General features: G+C 49.9%; 1 protein-coding gene across 6 annotated transcripts in view; it reads left to right on the top strand.

The window, feature by feature from the left end:
- Nucleotides 1-21,450, top strand: part of LOC144726724 (receptor-type tyrosine-protein phosphatase delta-like) — a 341,659-nt gene that overhangs the window by 81,765 nt on the left and 238,444 nt on the right. For all 6 annotated transcript variants that reach the window (XM_078605566.1, XM_078605565.1, XM_078605563.1 and 3 more), the window contains exon 2: nt 15,777-15,967. In XM_078605566.1, the coding sequence (XP_078461692.1) occupies nt 15,877-15,967 (91 nt within the window). In that variant the 5' untranslated portion in view covers nt 15,777-15,876. The remainder of the gene's footprint in view (nt 1-15,776; nt 15,968-21,450) is intronic.

Raw genomic sequence — 21,450 nt, 5'->3', positions numbered from 1 at the left:
AGAGGTGTTGCCCACATGTATTTAATCGGTAGATCGCACCTTCTTTTCTACACTGGCTGGTGGGGGAGTTCGTCACACAACGGCCGATACATTTGGATTGGCCGTCCGATAGAGTTCAGCTTTTTGGTGGCCGTCAAGGAAGCGCATTTATGTTCGGAGGTCAGCGGTGTTTTGTTTTGGCTGTCGTGTCCGAGTCGACGGACACTTGGCCGAGGACTGTAACACCGGGATTGGAGCATCGCATTCCTCACCCGTAACATTTATTTTAAAATAAATGACCTCGAGGACATTTGTAATGGAGCAAAGCATCGGCGTAAAATTTAAATCGAGCACAATTACATTTTCACACTCGGAAGTCGTTTTGTCTCTCCCGCTACGGTTTTATTGATATCTGTAACTTGGATACAAGACCCACACGAAGGGGTTTGTGACCATTCTTGCACATTTTTATGGGTTTTCCTCCATCCCACACTTACCACTGTGGCACCTCCACCCCCCCCCCAACCCCCTCCCTGGACCCCGTTTCCCCAGCCGTATCAAAGCTCATCCACATCATTTATGCGGAGGTGACATTTTTCTTGCTGCCGCCCGCGTCATCCCGCTGGAAGGGCAATCGATGGCGAGCACATTAGTAGTAAATCTGGCGGCACGGCCAGCATGTGTGGGAAGCTGAGTGGAGGCGAGCGAGGGCGGGAAGGAATCGTGCGCGCGTGTGGGGTGGCTGGGTGGTGCGGGGGAGGGAGGGAGTGGTAAGGCATGGGATAGAATGGAAGGAGGAGGAGGAGGCCGATGCTGCCAGAGACGATAGATTCCTCTCGCTTTCACCACAAACCGCCCGGTTTAGTGACTGAGCCCTCGTGATCCCAGAGGTAAACTTAAAGGTAAAGGGGCAGCCTTGCAATTGCTTGCTCACCCCACTGCTAGCCGGAAGGCCTTTCACTGGAGGGAGCTCTTAATATGATATTCCGTCACACGCAGCCTGCTGATCAATTAACTGTGGCGTGTCCCTCTATCCTGCTGGGTGGACGGATGTGGAGGTTGGAGGGGGGTAGATTGAAATAATTTAAATAACACGTGGGCTCTTGCGACCATCATAGAGGTTTTTGGATTATATCGCGTAATGATACATGTGTCGGGTTTACGCTCCAACACACCGGTGTGCTGTACTAGTAAAGAATTGGCACGTTTTGTTTGCGTAACAAATCTTTCTAATTGGCTGTGTTGGGTGGTGGCGGGTTTAACGACACAACATTTATATTTACGCGATCTAACCCCAAAAAAAACCTATTATGGATTTAAATAACTTGACCCATCGTGTGACTCATCGTGTGAATAATCGTGTGAATCATTGTGCGAATGATCATCTCAATCGTCGTGTGAATCGTCGCGTGAATCATCGTGTGAATCATTGCACCGCGGCGGCATTTCCTGCAACCCACGAACGTGACGCAAAATAATAATTCTGTAATCGTGAGATTTGCTCGACAAGGGCCGTAAGAGGAGATTGGTGCCAGAAAGATTCGGGTACCGCCTGAGCATTTCGTTTGTGGCCAGGTCGCTTTTGATAAAAGGACCTCGGTGTGCTTTGTCTGGTCGGATGGGGATGGTTTTTTGTGTTGTGTTTGTTTGCGTTTTGGTTGATTTGTCTACCTTCCATGTACTTTTCACTCCTCTCGTGTTGTTGTCCTGTTTGTTGTTGCAACGTTCTTAACCGCCCCGACTGGACATCTGTGAAAAATACTAATTATAATGCAATTTATAACGCGTGCAAATTTGCGGACGTAACGGCCGCAACTCAGAGGCGCAGAGCCAAGCTCAGAGTCGCTCGAAAGCACGTGGTTGTAGAGGTGCGTTTTTAAGTGTCTCTTGAAGGAGGCGATTGAGGTGATGCTGCGATTATGCAAAGGAACATCGTTCCAGATTGTTGGAGCTGCCACCGAGAAGCGGCGCATAGACGTGACCATCCTGGATCTTGGTATCAAGAGGAGGTCGTGAGTCGCGCTGCGCAGGCATCTGCCGTGTGCTGCGCTGCAAGTTGTCAATAATGAAGAAAGGTACGGCGGGCAGGCAGATGTGAAGGCATGGTGGCAGAGATCTTTATGGCTCATCGGATTCCTTCTCCAGTAGAAACAAATGTTTCGATATTGACACAAGACACAGGAAAGCGAAACCAAATGACGAAATGTGCAGTGGACACTCACGGGCTATCTGCCCATGGATCGTGATGATGACGACGATGATGCGATATATATAAGCGGTGCACGTATATATATATAAATCAGCTGTGGTATTGCTGCGCGCTGTTTCTCTCCGTAGCTCCGGCGCCCTTACAGTGCGACGGGGACTTGTTCACGCAACCGCTGTGCTCGAGCCACCGAGCCGCACATGAGTGGCCGAGGGTCGTCTATTCAGCGATCATCCCCCACATCTCTGTGCGGAGGTGTTCTCTCTTAGCGGTTGTGGGCTGGTCTGGGCTGGGCGGGGAGGGGGCTTTGTTTGAATAAAATGGCTCAATGGGGTTTCTGCTGAGGGCCAAAGCTATCTCCGGGCCAGGTTTGAAGTGAAGTTTTAGATTTAGTGGTCGGGATCTCTCATGCATCAGTCGAATTAAATCATCGGGGGGAGGTTCGGGGTGCGCGCTGTCAAATTACTTGAGCGCAAAAGCCGGGCTAACGCTCGCGCCGGCGAGCTGCGATCGTGCTGATGAGCGCCGTATTTGACGCGGTTCCATCACACGCCACCGCACTGCGAGTTATAAGAGCTGTTAATTTGCTCTGTTAATCATTCATCTGACCTGGTTACTGCTCTTGCTTGCACTTTGGAGAGAGTACTTAATACCCGTGCGGTGTTGCAGTCAAAGGAAAAGCGCGCGTTATTCTTCACGTGACTCTGTGAATACGTGAAGTTACATTGCGACAATGTTTATTCGTTTATTGTCAAATTTATATATTTTTTTCCTCTATTTGCTCTTCCAACTTGTACAGGGATCATGCTCGTATTAATATTGCTGTGGGCCAAGAACGTCTTATGCAAAGACGATAGCAGTAAGGGGAATGCTGCACGGTTTTTATTATTGAATACGGATGTCACGATGCCGAGTATCACATCGCCCAGAATGCCCTGATCTTATCGGATCTCGGAAACTCAGCAGGGTTGAGTCTGGATGAGTGCTCATGCAGGACTGGCGCTCACATTCAGGCGAGGTCTCAATCTGTGGGGCCTATGTACCTGGCGGCAGAGGGCAGCACAGTAAAATCAATTGTTGTGCAGTACTTCCCCTCTTATCTATGCTCCCCCGACTTCACAAACCCGCACTGACCGGGGTCGTGAAGTCTGCTCAAAACAAACTCACGAGACACCATCACAGAATGGGGAGGCCGTCGACCGGTAATGCATTGACCAACAAAAAAAGGTGGCTGGTACGTATGACAATGCACGAGTTCACTAAATAATATCGAACCTTGAGCTCGCAACACACACATTGAATCGCATGAGCAAGAACCGGTGTTTTAAAAAAATATGTTGTGCACGTTGCACGTGATGCTTTCACGTCGCCTCTGCAGCCGTGAGCGGCGCTTCTCATTCACCGCAATGAAAAACAAAAATCGCGTCCCCGAATCGTGGCAATCCATTTCCGCTGCTAGGGGATGGTGGAAGGATAAAATTGGGAATGCTGGAAGATGGCATTGGGGGGTATATTGATACATCTTCCCAACTCCTAGCATGTGGCTTGGCTGACACCTTGGCACGCATTGACTGCACGTGTGAGCAACTTCCGTGGGTTGTTTGACTCCGGCAAGCGGTCCAGGTTGTAATCCGGGGTTCAGACCCGAGGGATCGCGCAGTCCCGGCGTGTGGTGTGCCAGCCCCCCCCCACCCCCACGCTTGGACGAACGCCGCTCTCGGCCTTGGCGCACTGCGCCTCCCGCTGAGAGAGACTCCCCTTGTCGGGCGCGAGATGCAATCGGCCAAAAAAGTGCTCACGCCCACCGATATTGGAATTGTCAGACGCGGGATGAAGGCGAAATCCAATTTCATCGCAGAGCGACGAGCGGGGCCACACTAGCTACCCTTGAAGGGGGTCGCGATTGAACTCGCCGATTCGACGGTGATGGTACCCACGTGTACCCCGGGGAACAATGCCGCGTGCTGATGGGGGGGGGGGTGGAGGGGGGCAGTTCGAGGCTCTGATGCAGTGTCAGAAAAGTCCCCAAGGCCCTGGCTTTAACAGAAGAACTCCTCTTGGTTAGTTCTTGGGTTTTGTTCCTTGCGCGAAGGCCACGTCGTTGAGGGTGTTTGGTGTCTGTTGCAGGAGAAGGTAGTGGAGTGTTTGAGCTGCACAGACGCTGCCAAATGCAAAGCGCATTTCAATGCTCGCCGTACAAACCGGTGGGATGTGTACATCATGGCGACACGGGAGGTGGGTCGGTTGTATGCGTAATTGTTTGTTTTGGAGAAGAAGCATGAATATTTTGCATTGGGGTTAAAGGTGCCATGCATGAATGCACGTTATATATGTAAACATTGTTAACAGCAGCAGATAATGTTGCGCATTAATTCACAGTTTTTTTGGTAGGTTTATTTTGAAACATTTAGATGTCTGTGTTGTCAGACGCTCAGGAAATTCACGGTGAACTTGTAAATTAATCATTTTACCTCGGTGGGGCGAGGGTTTTTTTTTACGGAGCTGTAAAACTTAATTTTCTTCGACCTAAATGACTGCACGCCGCCTCCATCAACGTGTTCTGCGGGGCGTGAATACAGACGGGGGCCGAGTGCAGCCTCTCCCGGGGAAGTGGGGTGTCGTGTGGAAGCGACTTGCGTTCAGCATGGGGGAGCCTACTGATAGATTTGTTTCCATGGCAATCCACGTGTTGATTAAAACAGAAAATGTCAACGCCAGGGCGCCCATACAGCTCTGGGATCAGGGATATACCGTGCCTTGGCACCACCGCTGAGGTCGTGGGTCTCTGCGATTTAAACAGAATTCGCAAGTGTAGCGAGTTTATGTATGTATGTTTAACTTCTTTCCCACCGTACGTAGCCAACCCGTGCTAATGGTAGGGTGTGGGCAAGGACAATAAACTAAACACAAAAAGCAGTTGCAAAGAAATGTGTTTTATATCCAGATTTAAAAGTGCACAGCGCCAGTGGCTTCCTAATATCGGAAGAGCGTTCCAGACGGCCGCAGAAGCGCATCTGAAAGCGCGCGATGCGGTGACCACACACCGTCTTTGTTTGATTGCAATAAATTCCAGCTCTCAGAATGAAAACAAATGACGGTTTGACTTTCACGTGGCAAAATTCTACCCACAGCAGGGCACTCGCTGCTCTGTGAAAGCTCTAAATGGACACTTCACCTCCATGACTCAATGCCAGTGGCACGGTGAGAGCAAAATTCTGGGGGAAAAGCCCAGAAACAGATCTCGAGAAAAACGTCAGCTTCGTCCGTGATTTCAAGGCCAGGAGGCCAACGGACGCGGGCGTGTCGCGGTCGTGCGAATGAGCAAATGACGGCCGTTGGAAGTGCCACGATTCCTCACATGCCCTCCCTCCCTCCCTCCCTCCCTCCCTCCCTCCCTCCCTCCCTCCCTCCCTCCCTCCCTCCCTCCCTCCCTCCCTCCCTCCCTCCCTCCCTCCCCATGGGACGCGACGCCGTGCGGTCCCCGTCGCTCGCGGAGTTTACATCGCGAGCGGCCTTGCCGAGTGGGCATTTGGGAAATGATGATGCACACTGCTTTACCGTTGTCAAGTTCACGGGCACGACGGAGGGGAAGTGCCGTGGCTCTCAGGGGGGGTACGGGTGGCCGTCATTGTTTAGGGAATGATGGATTATCCAAGTCCGCGCATGGCTCTCGCCAATTAAGAGATTATTGCCTTTTGCTTCAATGCTCAGCGTTAATCGTTTGCTGGCCACCGGCAGCGACTTCTCGGGCCGGTGCTCATCGCCTACGTGGCCAAGCGGCGTGGACGGCGCGGGGAGGAGGGTGGCGGTCGGGGCTCTCGGGGTGATATCACTCAGAGCTCCGTCGATTTCTAATCCCAGAGGGACACGCCGAGACCACTGCAACAACCGTGTCGACTTACAAAGGAGCCTGAGCTCGGTCCCTCCTCTCGGCCACCGCTGCTTCCTCCTCCCTCGCTAATGCTGCCGCCACAGCCGCCCACCGCCAGGGGAATACACCCACCCGTCATGCCGCACAAGCTCTGCTCGGTCGAACGCGAAGTCTCGCCTCCTGCAGCTTGGCCTCGCCGTGCCCCAGGGACGATGCAGCTCTCCGCAAACACCCCGCGTCTGTGCGTCTCATCTGCGCGTTCCGTCTGCGCGCCGCAATCTGCGCATCCCATCTGCGTACCCCGCCTCTTGTTACTCCGCACGCAGCGTCTAGGGCCCCCGTCTGCATGTCTGTTCTCCGGCAAACTCGCGGGCGTCGTCGTCTCGCCGTGCCCGTGGATTCGGACGAGCAAGGTTCCAGTCGTCGGGATGCAGAGGACGGGCGTACACGATGCACACATGAGCGCGCGCGCACACACACGTGGGTCGAGTCTTTGCCTCGCTGTGACAAAGGCGCACCATTGTGCATTGCCAGGGTCAATAGTCTAATCCGTGGGTTTTACATTCACTGTTCTCAACAGCAAAACTATTTTGGAACAGGAATCGGATTGTGGATTTTCGTCCATACGAAACGTTCGTGCATTTCGTGGCCCGATTCCAGACTTGCAATCTAAAAGGGAGCAAGTATTTTCATACGTCACTGAGGAACGGAAATACACACACGCACGGGCACGGCGGTGGTGCCATGTGTAATGTGACTGCTTTGAGGATTTTATGGGAAACTCTTAATTGTGCAGAACACATCACCGCTCGGTGCGCGTATGCACGCCTCGTTATTATGCACAGTGTATGTACCATAGGTGGGACAAAGTCATTGTTATGCAAGTCCAAGTCGAGTCGCAAGTCATCAAATTCATGACTCGAGTCTGACTCGAGTCCAAGTCACATGACTCGAGTCCACACCTCTGGTATGTACACTGTTGTGGTAACTGGCTTTGTCTGGTTTATATCGGCTTTAACGTCACGCGGCCAACACCGGAAATACATTATTTTATTTTCTGATGATGGGGATCAATGTTTTCGTGAATAGTGGTGAACACAAGACTGCAGCCAATAGAGAACTTCTCTAGACTGACCTTGTCACGTGAGTGGAACGAATCAACGTCTGAAAGTTTTAGGTACCTCAATTGATTAAAACAAATTAACCGTCATTTGGTGATGCTGCGTTGACTTTGGTGCACAAAAACAATAAATACAAAAAACTCGACACATTAATCAATAACACTGCCTTAAAAGGATATATATAATAGGTGACGTTTTAAGCAAGAGTTTGATTCAGATAATTGGTTTTCAACTTGTTTTCTAGTTCATAAGCTTGCATCGGTGCCGGATGTTTTCAAACGAATGTTAATGTACATCAGTCACTCGCCAACGGTCATCTGCGTGCACGAGATAGCACGTGCCGCATTAAATCCACAGTGGGCCGCTGTGTATGAAAGTACACTGCAGCCACTGACTTTGCTTCTGCTCGCTCGTGTAGTGCGCATGCACACGCGAATTTATGGGTGCCCCCCAGCAAGTGGGCTTGTCACACCGTGCTTTCCTCTCGGCTCAAACGAAAGCTGCTGCGTGCTTGCTGTAGCTGGGGAAAAAAATGGGGCTCGCTTATCCGACCACTGCATTCCCACTTCTTTAATAATAACAATCATTATTATTGTTATATAATTCCCTGGTCTTTCAAGCGTGTCTGAGAGAGTGCCTTATAAGGCAAATAAGGCACTCTCTCAGATCTGGACAAAGTCCCATCGGTGAGCTCCTCCGGGAGGCAAGGCTGCGTTGGCTGGGTCATGTAGCCCGCATGCCTGGCCACCGCATGCCTAAACAGCTTTTGTTCGGCCGGATCGAGGTGGCTAAACGGGCGCGGCACGGGCTAGATGGAGTGATGTGGTACAGGAGGATGTGGAGCTGAGTTGACTTGCCGATGAATGGTACCAGCTGTGTCAAGATCGGCCTGTGTGCAGGAGGCTCGTGAAGGACGCTGCTACTGGGCAGTTGGAGGCAGTCGCCCTTCAACAACAACGGAGGGCAGAGGAGCGATGCTCACAACAACTATCGGAGCACCGGGTGGCTAAAACACACCAAGTTGGCACAGTAGGGGGCACAGGTGGTGCATCGGCCAGTCATCTCAGTCAGACAACCCGTGGCACCTGGGTCTGCCCCGTGACCTCTTGTCGGGCGTTCGATACTTCACCTGGCCTCAACGTGCACACAGCCTGGCATAAGCGCCATGGTGACGTCACCGCCACTCAGTTGAGATTGGCGGTTGTTGTTGTTATGCAAATAAGCCCGCCTGGATCAACTCGTGATGTCGGACTTGGAGAGGCAGGCAGTGGCCGCGGGACAAGGCGCGTTTCAAACCACCCATGGTAGCCGTGTTCTTGTCTCGCAAGCACACGAACGGGAGGGCCCAACATCCAAGCCGAGAAGATGTTTGCTGGTGCTTCGTGAAAAGTGACATGTCCCTGGCAGCTTTCCCCAGAACCCACCCACCCGTCCGCCCCAACGAGCGGGCCCGCACGAGGAGGAGAGGCTGGGGGTGGGCCCTGTACCATCCAAATGTCGTCCCTGTGCCTCTCCCTAGATTGCTCTCCTCACCAGTGAATCGCTGCAGTGGTGGAACACCACACTCCCCTCTCGTCTGTCCATCCGAACGTTGCTGGGCCTGGTTCACCACAGCCAGTGAAATACGTGCACATACGCACGGAAAAATTATCACGTATGGCTGAATAAATAGGCTCTCAATTAAATAATTGCACGCACATATGATTTTGTTGTTGTTGTTGCTGCTGCTGTAATTCATGGTACCCTCGTTAACTCATACTTGTGGGGTTTTCCTGTACACACAAAATCTGCATCTGAGCCCCCCCCCCCCCACCATTCCCCCAGGGGGGCTGCGCATGGAGCCGTGACAAAAACACAAAGTGAACTGCACGCGAAGCCCCGTTTCTCAAAAAAACACTCGAGCTGCTGGGCACAGTGGCGAGCACTTAAGACACGAATGCAACCGTCAACAGCATAGCATCGAGTAACACCGTTGTGAGGTTTATGATAGCGATGATGTTTCCTGCGGAGGATGTGCAATGCTGTGCTCAATTTTTATTTTAAAATTCTCCACGATGCAAGTAGTTTCAGCGAAAGAAGCATTTTTTTAATGGTGTGCATGGGGGTTATGCGAAAAATGATTGTGTTGTGCACTGTGCTGAGAACCCGATCTGCTTATTTATAAAAAAAAAAATGTGGATCGGTGGCACAGTGGTTAGCACACCCGGTTACTTGAGTTCATCCCTGGCCACGGCTAGCATCAGTGGTGAGTAATATTTCAATCCTCATTCACCAAGTTTGCACTGACCCAGCGTGGTCAAGTTTGATGAAGCGAATTCCCGTGACCGACACTGCTTGCGGATGTCTTCATCCAGCAGTGGATTGGCAGAGGGCTCTAAAGAAATATGTAGGTAAAGCAGAACGCTAACAAGTGAACGTTCCATGCCGTGAATGTGTTAACGGAACATGCTGCCATTTAGACCTTGAACAGCTCCCAGCAATCAGCCTCTTGTCAGCTGGGTTCAAACATAAATGTGTCGCAAGGTTTGACTTGGATAATGAACAGCATCTTCCATGCGACGTCTTCTCTGATGCGCTAATATGGACTCTTAATGCCACAATTCCTTGTGGGAGCGTGCATGTGGATCGGCGAATATCTGCACCAGTCCTGGGGCCTTCCCTACGTTGACTCGGCCTTAAGCGAATACCCCTGTCCGGAGCGTAAACATCTCAGCACTGGAGATACAAAGTGGCCGGGCGTAGTGCTGACCAGCTGCTGTGCTCTGTTGGCCCTAATAGGTGCACGCTCACAGCACTGACCCCAACAGTCTGTTAAGGGCAGTATGGGGGTCGTGGTGGAGGGTGGGCGATCTTTGTGAATGAGTGTGTCAGAGTGTTTGTGAATGGCTGCTGCTGCTGTTATTTTGATGCGCACACATGTCTCTCCCCCCCCCCCTTCTCTCTGTTGATCTCAGAACGACGAGTCAAGGGCACGCGGTAATGGATAGAACCCCGGGCCTCAGCAAGCCCAGCGCTTGATACAGCCAGAAGCGGCAGAAGCGGCGGCCATTACATTACACCGCTGTGGAAATTTACCGATCAAACGCTGAAAAACATTGATTTGGAAAGTAATTGTGAGAAAAATAAATCTGTGGGAAGGACAAGTCGGACGAGCTTGGCTCTTCTTTAACAAGTAATGAGCCTCGCGATTTAAAGAATGTGGACTTAGCAGAGTCCTGGAGTCACATTCGCAAGTGACTGATCTCCAGGAGAACAACATAACTGGGTTATGCACGGTCAGTTGAGCACTGGGCAAGAACCGTAACGGAGTGGCAGCCAAGGGGTAGAATGCGCACCCGCGAGTAGACCTTACCACGGGGATGGAGCGATGACGTTAATGCACGCACAGGTTGAACGCATGTGCGGGGTGCGTTGTTGTTACTTCATGGAAGCGTGTGAGAGCTGTGATTGATGTGCTATGAAGAAGGGCCATTACCCAACGCGTAACCTATTATACAGCACTGTACTGCAGTGCTGTTGACGAATGTGTTGAGTTTCCTTGAGAGATGGCATCAACTTGGGGAGGCCTTCATCCAGCAGTTGATTTATCATGGCTGATGATGAGTTGAGTATTAAGGGTAATGGTATCAATACATTCTTCCATTCTGTAGCGCCAGACTACAATAGTCAAAATATAAATATTCCATCAGCCTTCCGTCCTTCCAAATTTACAATCATGAGCACCAGTTTTTTACAGACACAATGTTTAGACCCGTTTCAACATTATGATTCTCATCAGTGAAGTCAACCATACCGCCGGATTGTATATTACCGGATGTTAAATGTGAACGCACTGCCTCTGAATGAAGGGGTGTTCTGTTGGTGCAGAAATGTTCATAGCACTGCGGCGGAGAATTCTTGGTCATGCATTGAATTCTTGGTGACGACAAAACATGGCTTGCATTCTGGGAGATAGAGGTACAGCCCTGCAATTGCCTGCTCATGCCACTGCTGGATGAAGAGCCTCCACTAGAGGGGGTTCTAGAAGGTCCCTCTAGACCAGTGGTTCTTAACCTTGACTGCAGCCTTGCTGCACCCCGTTGGTTCTCAATAGTAAAATAAAAAATGCATAATGTTAATAAATAAAGACAGAGGGTTTCATGAAGCAAAGTAGTTGTACTTACGTGCCCGTGCTTAGTTTATGTGTTCGATTATTTACCTTCTAAAACAAATCTGACAATTCTGCCCATGTCTCGCACCCCCAGAAAGGGCATCTGGCACGTGCAGCGAGTGTGTGCACCCCAGCTTAAGAAGAACCACTGCTCTAGAGGATATGGAAACTACTCTTCCATTATGCACAGACGTCTTGAAAAAAAGTTGGAACATATGCACACTTTACCCGCCCCCATGCCATCTGCTGTTCGACTGAACGTGGTCGACCCATTTATTCTGGAGATTGAACTGGACCATTAACTCACCATTGCACCTCGGCAACATTCGCTACCATTCTGTTTCTTGACGTAAAAACAAAGTTATATTTTGCTCTCGGTCCCTTGGCCTTCAAGACTTATAATTTAGATGACAGTTTAATACAGCTCTCAGGTTAACGTGTTGTGTATGCAGCAGTTCACGCAATGATGCTAATAATTTCGTAAATGCGATTCAAATCCCCAACTTGACTCCGGTAGCACTTCCAACCTTCCCCACCTCCCACCCCCACCCCCTCCTCCTTTCACTGATGATTTGCAATGAGAGGTTTATGCCTAAACAGCGGCACCTTCAGTAATTAGGGAGCTCGTTTGGCACCGTTTGTGCCGCTCAGTGCAAGGTGCTATTCTTAGGCAGATACCTGGCTGGGTTTAGTGCTAACTGTTCGAAATTGGTGTTTACCAGCCTGTTTCACGGGGCCACGAGGAATAAAAGATGAAGGAATGAATGCAGTGAACAAGGAGTGTCTGTTATTTCTGAACATTTACTACTGCTGTGTTAAGCACCGGTTCAGTTGTTGTTAATGAAATTTGGTCATGAGCCCCCCCCTCCCCCCCCCCCCCAGTTCCTGCCTGACTCTTGTTTGGTAGAATTCAATGTTTGCTTGATCTAAGCTCCCACATTCAACGCATTCACCCTCTCACCGTCGTCCCGTCGTTTGCTCGTCACTCTTTTATTGCTATTACCACAGCCATTGTTCCTGTTAACGTTGTGCCACAATGCTTCTGCCAATGTGATTGGCTCGTGCTACCAAACGGAGAGCTCTACTCTCGTGCACACTGTGTTCAACTCACGTTTGGCAACGTTTCATGTTATCCTTTCCATCTCGCGCCGAGCAACTTTGGAACTTCCTCCCATCGTCCGTTTTCTCAAGTTTGTTACCTTGCACAATAACAAAAAACAGGTTCTCATCCGCTCTGCTGTCATCGGGGCCTCGCTGTTGTAGGCTGACTCTGCATTTAAGGTCTTTGGGCCTGAGTTAAGCAACTTTTAACACGTAAAAATGCATAATGTAAAACCCTCTTTTATACATAAACTAATCAATTAATCCGTTGTATTATAGTGGGACAGTAAAGAGTGGGATGCAAAGTGAAATTAAACAGAACACGTTTTGTAAACTACTCAAAATGTGGATGAAAGGGGTTGGTAATGCCCAAAAATTTCACTCAAAAAATCATCATTTCAACTTGTAATGTGTACAATATTAACTCTCTTGAAGAGAGAGGTGCAACCATAGATAAGCAGCAGCCATATGGTGAGCTGCCTCCAAATTCTCCACCAAGCTCTGCGATCCTCTATACATGCTAAGGTGTTTATTGGCCAATCATTGACTGTTTTACATGCGGGAGGAAATACACGCGTGAGAGGGGACAACACTCGATCCCATACAGAAGGAACAGGTGGAATTTACATTATCTATACCGCATTCTCCTGGTAAGCCAGGATCATGGCACCTTGATGGCTAGAACCCCCGCCTGAGCAAAACGATTAAGGAAAAGAAATCGTAACACGACACCGGTTGCAGATGTCATCGTAGGCAATGGGGAATGTGAAATCGGCAAATCGCAAATGGAAGCCCTACAGATTGCTCTGAGCACCACAGGGTGACCCCCTGCTGGAACGACATGATGGCATGATGGGAGATCAGCTCGTGTGCAGGGCAACTTGGGAAGGCGTTCATACAGCAGTGGATAGGTCTTGACTGATGACGATGATTAATCTGTGGCAAAGGAATGAAGAACCGTTAGAAACACCGGCAATGTGGAAAAGCGCAACTGTTTTAATCAGCAGAGGCACTGCGCTCCATTTATGCCCATTCGCTTTAAGGAAAGTGTGCTGGCTGGTTCTGCAGCTTCTAATGGAACAAAATCAAAGAGTTTAATTTAACGAACTATCTTGAAGGCCCTGTTGTGCAAATGTGCCACAGTCGAGGTAGTTTCAGCGGCAGCAGCAGATGGCGCAAGGAAAGTCGAGGAGAAGACAGTGGTTCTGAGCGGAGGATGTGAAAATTAACCCGTAAAAACAAAGTTTTTCACTATAAATCCTTTATATGCGTGGCGGCTGGAGTCCACTCGTCCTCTGGCTTGAGATGGCTGCCACCTATGGGTCAGATGATTGTCTGCCAGCATTAAGCAATTGGTAATTACATATTTTTAAAAAATTCCCTAAACAGTGTAACATTTTGGAAATCTTTTTTTCACGAAAATTAATTGTCACGCACAACGAGTCTGTGTCGAAATTGTCAGCTCGATTGGATCACGGGAAGTGGGTTAAAAAACGACCAAAAGATTTGCACGCACGCAAGCAAGCAAGCAAGTGAACTTAATATAAAGGATTTTTAAAAGGGCTCCGGACGCCCGAGCTAATGAGCCGGTTCACGAGGACGTGCGTCACACTCACGGCAGTGCGGTTCAGACCGCAGCGTAGATTGGACGTCTTGGCGCTAATGAGTACCTTCACTTACAGGGATCCCGCCGAAAGCCGCAGGACGGCCGAGCTGCGATTTCCTTTTATTTTTTGCCGTTTAGGCTGCGATGCGATCTGCTTTGCCCTAAATGCAGTGGTCGTCTCGTGTAATTGCGGCAATTGCGCGTTTATAGGTTGTACATGCAGGCGCCATGCTGCCACTAGTGAGGGCCATCGTCGGGTGAGAGGGAGCTTTCGGCAGCTACTGCGCGTCACGGAGGGGGGGGGGGGTGGGCACTTCGTCACACGCACGCTTTTCCCCGGAGAGCCCAGCACAATGCGCGGCTGTTCTAAAATACAAGTGCAGCAGCACAGTGGAGGGGCCAAGGCAGCGACATGAATCAATGTCCGGGTGGATAATAAGTCCTCAAAATAATAACACGTGAAGATTCATATTAGTGGGAGCGAAAATGCAGAAAATGGGATGCTTGCAGCTCTCCGATGTGTTTTGAAGTTGGAACCACGTGTTGTCCGCTCCGTGTGCTGGCAGCAAAACATGTGGAGAGAGAGTGAGGTGTGTAAGTGTAGCTGCCTGGTGTGTTTACCTGTTGTACCGCACGTGGTTTGGCACGTGGTAACAATATCGATGTGTTTATCAGTTCCTGAAATAATCTCCCCGTACATGGGGACGAAACGTCGCACGCCGTGCCCCACAACGCCGTGGCACATCCCGACCGCCACGTCCGGCAGCCCACATGGCGCAACCGCGAAAACCCACGTGGTGGGGATGCGCCACCGTTATTTACGAGAAGCCAACGGTTGCACGAGCGCGCATTGTGCTCCGCTTCAGCCAAAATCGATTTGGAGAGCTAAAGAGACTGATAATGACCCAAGGGCCCATGGAAAGTAGCTGCCTCACCTTTGACCCTCGGATGCGAAGCGGCACTCTGACCTTCATAGCACATAATTGTCCGCCGCACCTCCAGGACAATCGCGTTGTCAATTTGAAGCAACTCCTCTTTAGTTCCGCCGCAAATCTTTTTTGCATTTTCTAGCACATCTGTCAGCCTCGAAATGTATGTATCAAAATTAGCATTTAAATTGAGGTTATTTTCCTAAATGCGTGTGTGCAGACTTTGACAAATGGTGCTAAAATAACGGCAGTTAATGAAGTTAAATCATGTTTACATGGCCACGGCACCCTCGGCTGATGGAGACAAATACAGGCCTTAGCATCTAGGAGTGTTATTCTGTATTCATACAATGGCTTAATTTCCCACTGCAGTTGTCTGGGGCTGAGCTCCAGAAAATGTCTCCGCCCCACCACTTTCCCTCGCGATGACAAGTTCTGAGTGGGTTGGGCCTTGGAAGACCCCAACATTTATTCCACGAGAAATTCGACTCTGATTGAAACAGTTTTGCCACTCGCTACCGCCCCCCCCCCCGACCTCCCTTTAAAAATCCAGACCCTTATTGTGGAAATGAGCATTGAGTTGTTTGTAATAATATTTTCATTTATTACAACATCTTTCTTGTAACATGTCGCCAGATGGAAGTGTTACAGAACCCATGCAATGTGCACGGTATCTGTCAATTTTTTTGTCGTTGTTGCCTTAAAAAAAAACGCACGTGACGTGCATACCGCTAACGCCTGCTCAGTGCTTTGTACCCACGTCTTATTTATTTATTATTCTCTTCTCCCCTCTCCCCTCCGCACCCTTTTCAGGATCTACGTGAGGGCCCCACAACTCGGGTCGGGAGACCAGCGAGCGGGACGACGAAGCCGGGGGCCCCGCTCGTCCACACATTCGCTCGACACCCGCGCGATGGCGCGAACCCGCGCCGGCGGCCTGCGGGCTTCGCTCGCCACGCTGGTGGTGCTCTCCTACCACTGCAACATCCTGACGGTCGCCAACTGTGAGTTACGACGACGTATTGGGGGGGAGTGAGGCCGGTGTCGTGGCGACTCGTAATCCGAGCTCGGCCGTTAGGGATGGACCTCTTGTGGAGGATTTCTCTGCCTCACCACTGCGGGCAACCCCACACTTCAATTCCTGAAGATGCCTGTAGTGTTAGGAAGCCACTGGAGCCATGGTACTTTTAAATCTGGATTGAAAACTCATTTATCTGGAACTGCTTTTTGTGTTTGGTTTGTCGTCCTTGTCACGCATCTCCGATTAGCGCGGTTGATTACGTACGGTTCAAAATAAGTTGAACATGCGTACTTATAGTGCAGGGGCAGTACATCACAATCGATCTTGATGCTCAAGGTGTTCTTATTCTTAAGTTTTGTGTCCCAAGAGCATGTACGTGATTCCATCGCGCCATTCCTCAACTTGCCAAACCACCCTTCACTCTATTGGAATCTTGAGCCATAACTTTGAAAAAATGCAACGGCATTAATGCACGTGGTTTACTATCATATCGAGGACATGGTACAAACATCGTGTACCACAATTGATTATATCCACTTTATTTAGATTGTACGAAAATGTTGTGTCGAGGCTAATGGGTGAACATTTTAGAACGTGCAAGACAGGAAACGCAAACGGGACAAAAATATTGATTTTCGAATCAAATCATGACCCAGAATTTAGAGAATTGATTGACCCGCTCCAGGCGAGGGAAAGGGGGGGGGGCTAGGATTTGATGAATTATTACTTGCCTCGCGGACACTCGTGGCCTCCTGGACTGCAGGAAGCTCATCATCCTTTAATGGCATCAGCATTATTTGCCACCATGACCTCTAGATTGTGGCACGTTTTGAATTTTGCATTTCTGTCCGGGTGTTGTGGACCTGCCTCAACACGTCCACAGTGCCCGGTTATTTTGCCAGTATTTTTTTTTCTCCCGTGATTTTTTTCCCCGAGTTGCGTTTAAGCAACGCCCTTTGCAATCCCACGAACAAAACGCGTTGCACGCGCCAGCACGCGCGCGTGGATTGAACATCCGAGCGAAGGTTGGCGGCGTCAAACTGGGGGTGCGATCGCTTGCGCTTGCAACACGCATCCCCGCGTAAGTTAGCGCGTCCGCGTTGCGCTCGCCGCTCAAGTACGAGCTCGCCGCTGGCTGCTGGAGTTCTCCTTAGCGGGACAATCCAGGGCAACGCTACTTGTAAAACCGTGGAATAGCAAACACCAAGCCCACCCTCCCCCACCAAACGCTTTCATCTCATCTTCCCCCACCTGCCTTGCTGTATCATTCCTCCAGCTGAGCCCGCAGTCTCTGCATATCAACAGCAGGCTTCTGTTATGATGTTTTTTCGCTTCAAATGTTCACGGCTTTTTTTAAAGTGCTCGGTAACAAGGCGGGGGGGGGGGGGTCGTAGCGCACAGCTGAGATCCTTGGTTCGAATGCGAGTTTCAATGACTGCATGAAAATAAAATAAAAATGGTCCCGCAACTTCCGTCACTTGAATGAATCTCAGAGGTAGTTCTGTTATGTACACTTCCAAGGGCCAGTGTCTGCCATTGTCTACTTCACCTCATGCCCTGCAACAGGTCAATCAGGGTAACGCTGTGGAAATTAAGAAACAAAAAGTGTAACGAAAGTGGCAAAATAAAAAACACCTTTCCGCTTTGCCGAATCGGCAAGGACTTTTTAAAGTGAGTTGTTTTGGACGTGAGCAGCATGGCCAGGCCACGTGGGGACGAGGGCACGCAGGTTCACACGCGGTGATTGAATGCCCGTGCCTGGGCAAGCCGGCAGTGGCGTTGGTCGCAGTCAGTTCTCACCTGACTAAACCCAGGGGAGATTTTTCTGCGGAACACTTTGGGATGTGGTGGGGTACACAGAGGCAATCCGTCCATTGCAGCAGCAGCAGCAGCAGGGGGTTAGTGCTAGAGGGGCGGGAGGGAATGGGGTGCGAACGATGGGCTTTAGATGATGCTCATTACTCAGACGGTGGCTTTTATGTATTGCGTGTAGAGCACACGAAACATGCGTAACTGGCGCTTCGCAGCGATTACACAACACGCGTTCACGGTTGGGATTGTAGATGCTGCAAGGGAGGAGGAAAAGAGGTAATTATGGCACGGGGGGGGGGGGGGGTGGCAGGGGAGGGTGGGGTGTTTAATTTCTTCCTTCATTGCCCTAAATAATGCCACAGTCGCAGACACTGGCGGATGTGCTGTAAATAAGAACGGCGCTAAGTTACGCAGAACATTAAGCTCCGAACAGGCATGCTAAAGATGTTCACCTGAAGGAATGAATTAACGAATGTCAACCACATACATAACCCGCAGGGGTTTTGTTTGACTTTTGTTGTTGTTGTTGTTGTTCTCTATTTACACAAAATTACACTACGTGACTTTACCGAGAAAACCAAAGAGTATGGATTCCTGTAGTCACGAAAGCTTCAAATCAAGATTGATATCACCGATTTCTGTTTCAAACAACAATTTTTAACGGCAATAGGTTTAAAACAGCAAACGGCCTGTTTATTAAACAGAATTCATGCCCACAGTGCAGGTGGCCATTTAAAACATTTACAGGAATCTCGATGTTTTTATGCTATGTTTGGCATAAATTGAAGCTGGCCTTAAAATCGTTTGTGCAGGCGCGATCACAGCAGAAGTGCATTCTCGTTCTGGGTGTCCCTTGAAGTTTCTCGGCATTTAAGCCAGAGTGGGTCAGTGTGATTAGCCAAGTGGCTCCGTGGAGATCACCATCATCATCATCATTGAAAAATAAGAATAGGTTTTTACCCTTTTCTGGCAATAAAACAGGAGGTGTTAAGATGTTCAAACTGCAAGTAGATACCCTTGGCAAGGAATCAAGTCTGTATTAACCACACGGACTTGTGGTGAACATGCAAACAAACATGCTCTGCTAATATAGGCATTGTCTTTGAAACCGATTGGCCTACACCAGAGACAGAAGCCTTCTTTAGGGCCTAGGTTCAACCGTGTCTGACCAGAGAATGCCGAAAGGCGAAAGGTACAATGGCAATGCACCTATCAGAGCATTTGTAGCTCCGGGTGAGCAGACGAAAAGGTCCCATGATATCATCATCACCACCATCACCATTATCAGCCACGGTCAGTCTACTGCTGAATCAAAGCCTCCGCCAACCTCCCTTGCTATCTCGCACGACCCAGAGATACACTCATCAACCCAACACCTGCCCAACGTGCCCATTTCTTTGTTCGCTCCATCTTCTTGGTGGATGTTTTCCCGGATGCAGTGGCTTTTAATTTTATTTATAAATATACATTTTTTTGTTGGAGAGCTGATTTACCCATATAAATGGCCGAATGATGGGCCACTTTGTTGAGTTATCATTTTTTGTGGCCAGATCGCGTTTGAAAAATAAACCTATACCCCAGTGGCATTGCCTGGTAGGATGGGGGTGGTTTGGTGTTGTATTTGCATGTGTTTGGGTGATTTGTTTACCATTCTTGTACTCCTATCACGTTTTTGTATTGTTTGTTGTTGAAACGTTCTCACCCGCTCCGACTGGACATCTGTTAAAATAAATATTCAAAGCTCATCGGATTCCTCCAGTATAAATAAATTCTCTTCATTCAGTTGGACATTTTTTTGCCGCTTTGTTAAGGTTTGTGTTAAAATGTTGATGACACCGGAACACGCTGACACGCAGGGTGGACAAGTGCACGGGGGGGGCGGGGGATTCGGGTGAGAAGAGGGGGGCCTCAAAGATGAGAACCCCTCCAAAAATGACAAAAAAAATTGTTGTAAGTATGTGATGGGGAGGGGGGGGGTCCTGCCAACATGACGTGCAGGAGGGGGCCTCACGCTTTCTTTCGATGGGCCTGCCACGTGTCGACAAGCTCCTGTGCGGCGATATCGCAGTGTCTTCAAAGTCCACAGCGGGCAGGGTTGTTTGGTGTAGCTACAAAAACCCTCCCTGCAGGCTCTCTCGCCGCGCGCTAATTGAAACTTTCATCTTCATCACAAATGGGGCTCGGCAGCGAAGACGCCAGCGGTGAGACGCCAGCGGTCGCCACCTCCCCCCCCCCCGCCCCCCCCCGCCCCCCCCCCCGCCCCCCCCCCGCCCCCCCCCCCCGCCCCCCCCGCCCCCCCCCCCGCCCCCCCCCGGCTGTTCCCAGTCGTGAACTCCCCCATCTCATGTTCAAGTCCGGACACAGCAAACCTTTCCTTTCTTGCCCTGCTTCTGACTGGCTGTCTCACGGCTGTGAAAGATCTTAAATTGCTGCGCATTACGCCACCATCTCTGCCTTTCTCTGCCACTGAGCCACCTATGTGGCAAACACATCCCTCTGATTTGCCTGCAGTGCCCCCACCCCCCCCCCCCTCCTCTATTTTGTACAAAGTTTACTGAGATTGTGCTGCCCTTTCGGGCGGTACTCGGTACGGTACATCCGAATTGTAATCAAAACGTTCCAGTTTCGTGTTTTTGTTGTTGTTGCAGACATCACACGGAACACTTACGGGAAAGTCAACGCTTGATTTGCATTTTGCATTGCGCGTAACACTGCACTCAATGTCACAAGAAGCTGCGTCTGAACTGCTTTCAGTGCATTAGTTACCTGTGGTGAACAATTCTCACGGCTAATGCAATGTGTATATTGTATTTAGTCATGCGAACAAGTTTCATCATCGTCATCATCATCACGTTCCATGGGCAGATAGCCCGTTGGTGTCCTCTGCACATTTCGTCATTCATTTCCACTTCCCTCTCTGTCTTGTGGCGATATGCTCAAGTCAAAAACTACTAAAACTACGCTTTATCTTACCAGGTAAGGCCCCCACTGAGCTATGTAGCTCTTTTTCAGAAGCGACTGGCTTATCATTTGGTAATGTATAGCAGCCACATGCTCCAAGCGTACATTGTTTCCTAAACGTGGAGGTCCGGAGAAAAATCCACGCAACCGACTCCCCATCCGAAGTTTGTAATACCGTCATGTGACATTAACCTTCCTCTGGCTTGAATCCCTTGAATGTTCATATGAAATACAATGTTATATATATATGAAAAAAACTCATCAGCCACTGCCTATCCACTGCTGTGTGAAGGCATTCCCACGCTCTCACTATTTCTGACGGCCCTGTGGAGCCACGATTCATCGCCCTCCTGCACACACTGTATGCCCTTCTAATTGCTCTGTCTCTGCAGTGGGTGTCGTCTCGGCCGTGTTCTCGCCGTTTCGACTGCCATCCTATCCCCCAGTCAGTCTCCATCTATTGCCCATCGTCCCCTCCAGCCATGGGGAGTGCTGGCCAAACCCACGTGATCTCCTTTGCACAACGTGTACACGTCATCGCACTGATTTGTGTTTGTTCCCTGGCCCGTGCGGGTGCTCCTCTCGCACGCGTTTCTTCGGTGCACCTTTCAGCTCGTGTCGCGATGTTCGTTGTCCACTGCTCATACATTATATCACTTCCACTAATCGCGCATTGATGAACGCACTTAACCA

The sequence above is a fragment of the Lampetra planeri genome, chromosome 24 (assembly GCF_965212315.1).
Source record: "Lampetra planeri chromosome 24, kcLamPlan1.2.h2, whole genome shotgun sequence".
Classification (NCBI taxonomy): Eukaryota; Metazoa; Chordata; class Hyperoartia; order Petromyzontiformes; family Petromyzontidae; genus Lampetra; species Lampetra planeri.
This window is presented reverse-complemented; position numbering and strand designations above follow the sequence as displayed.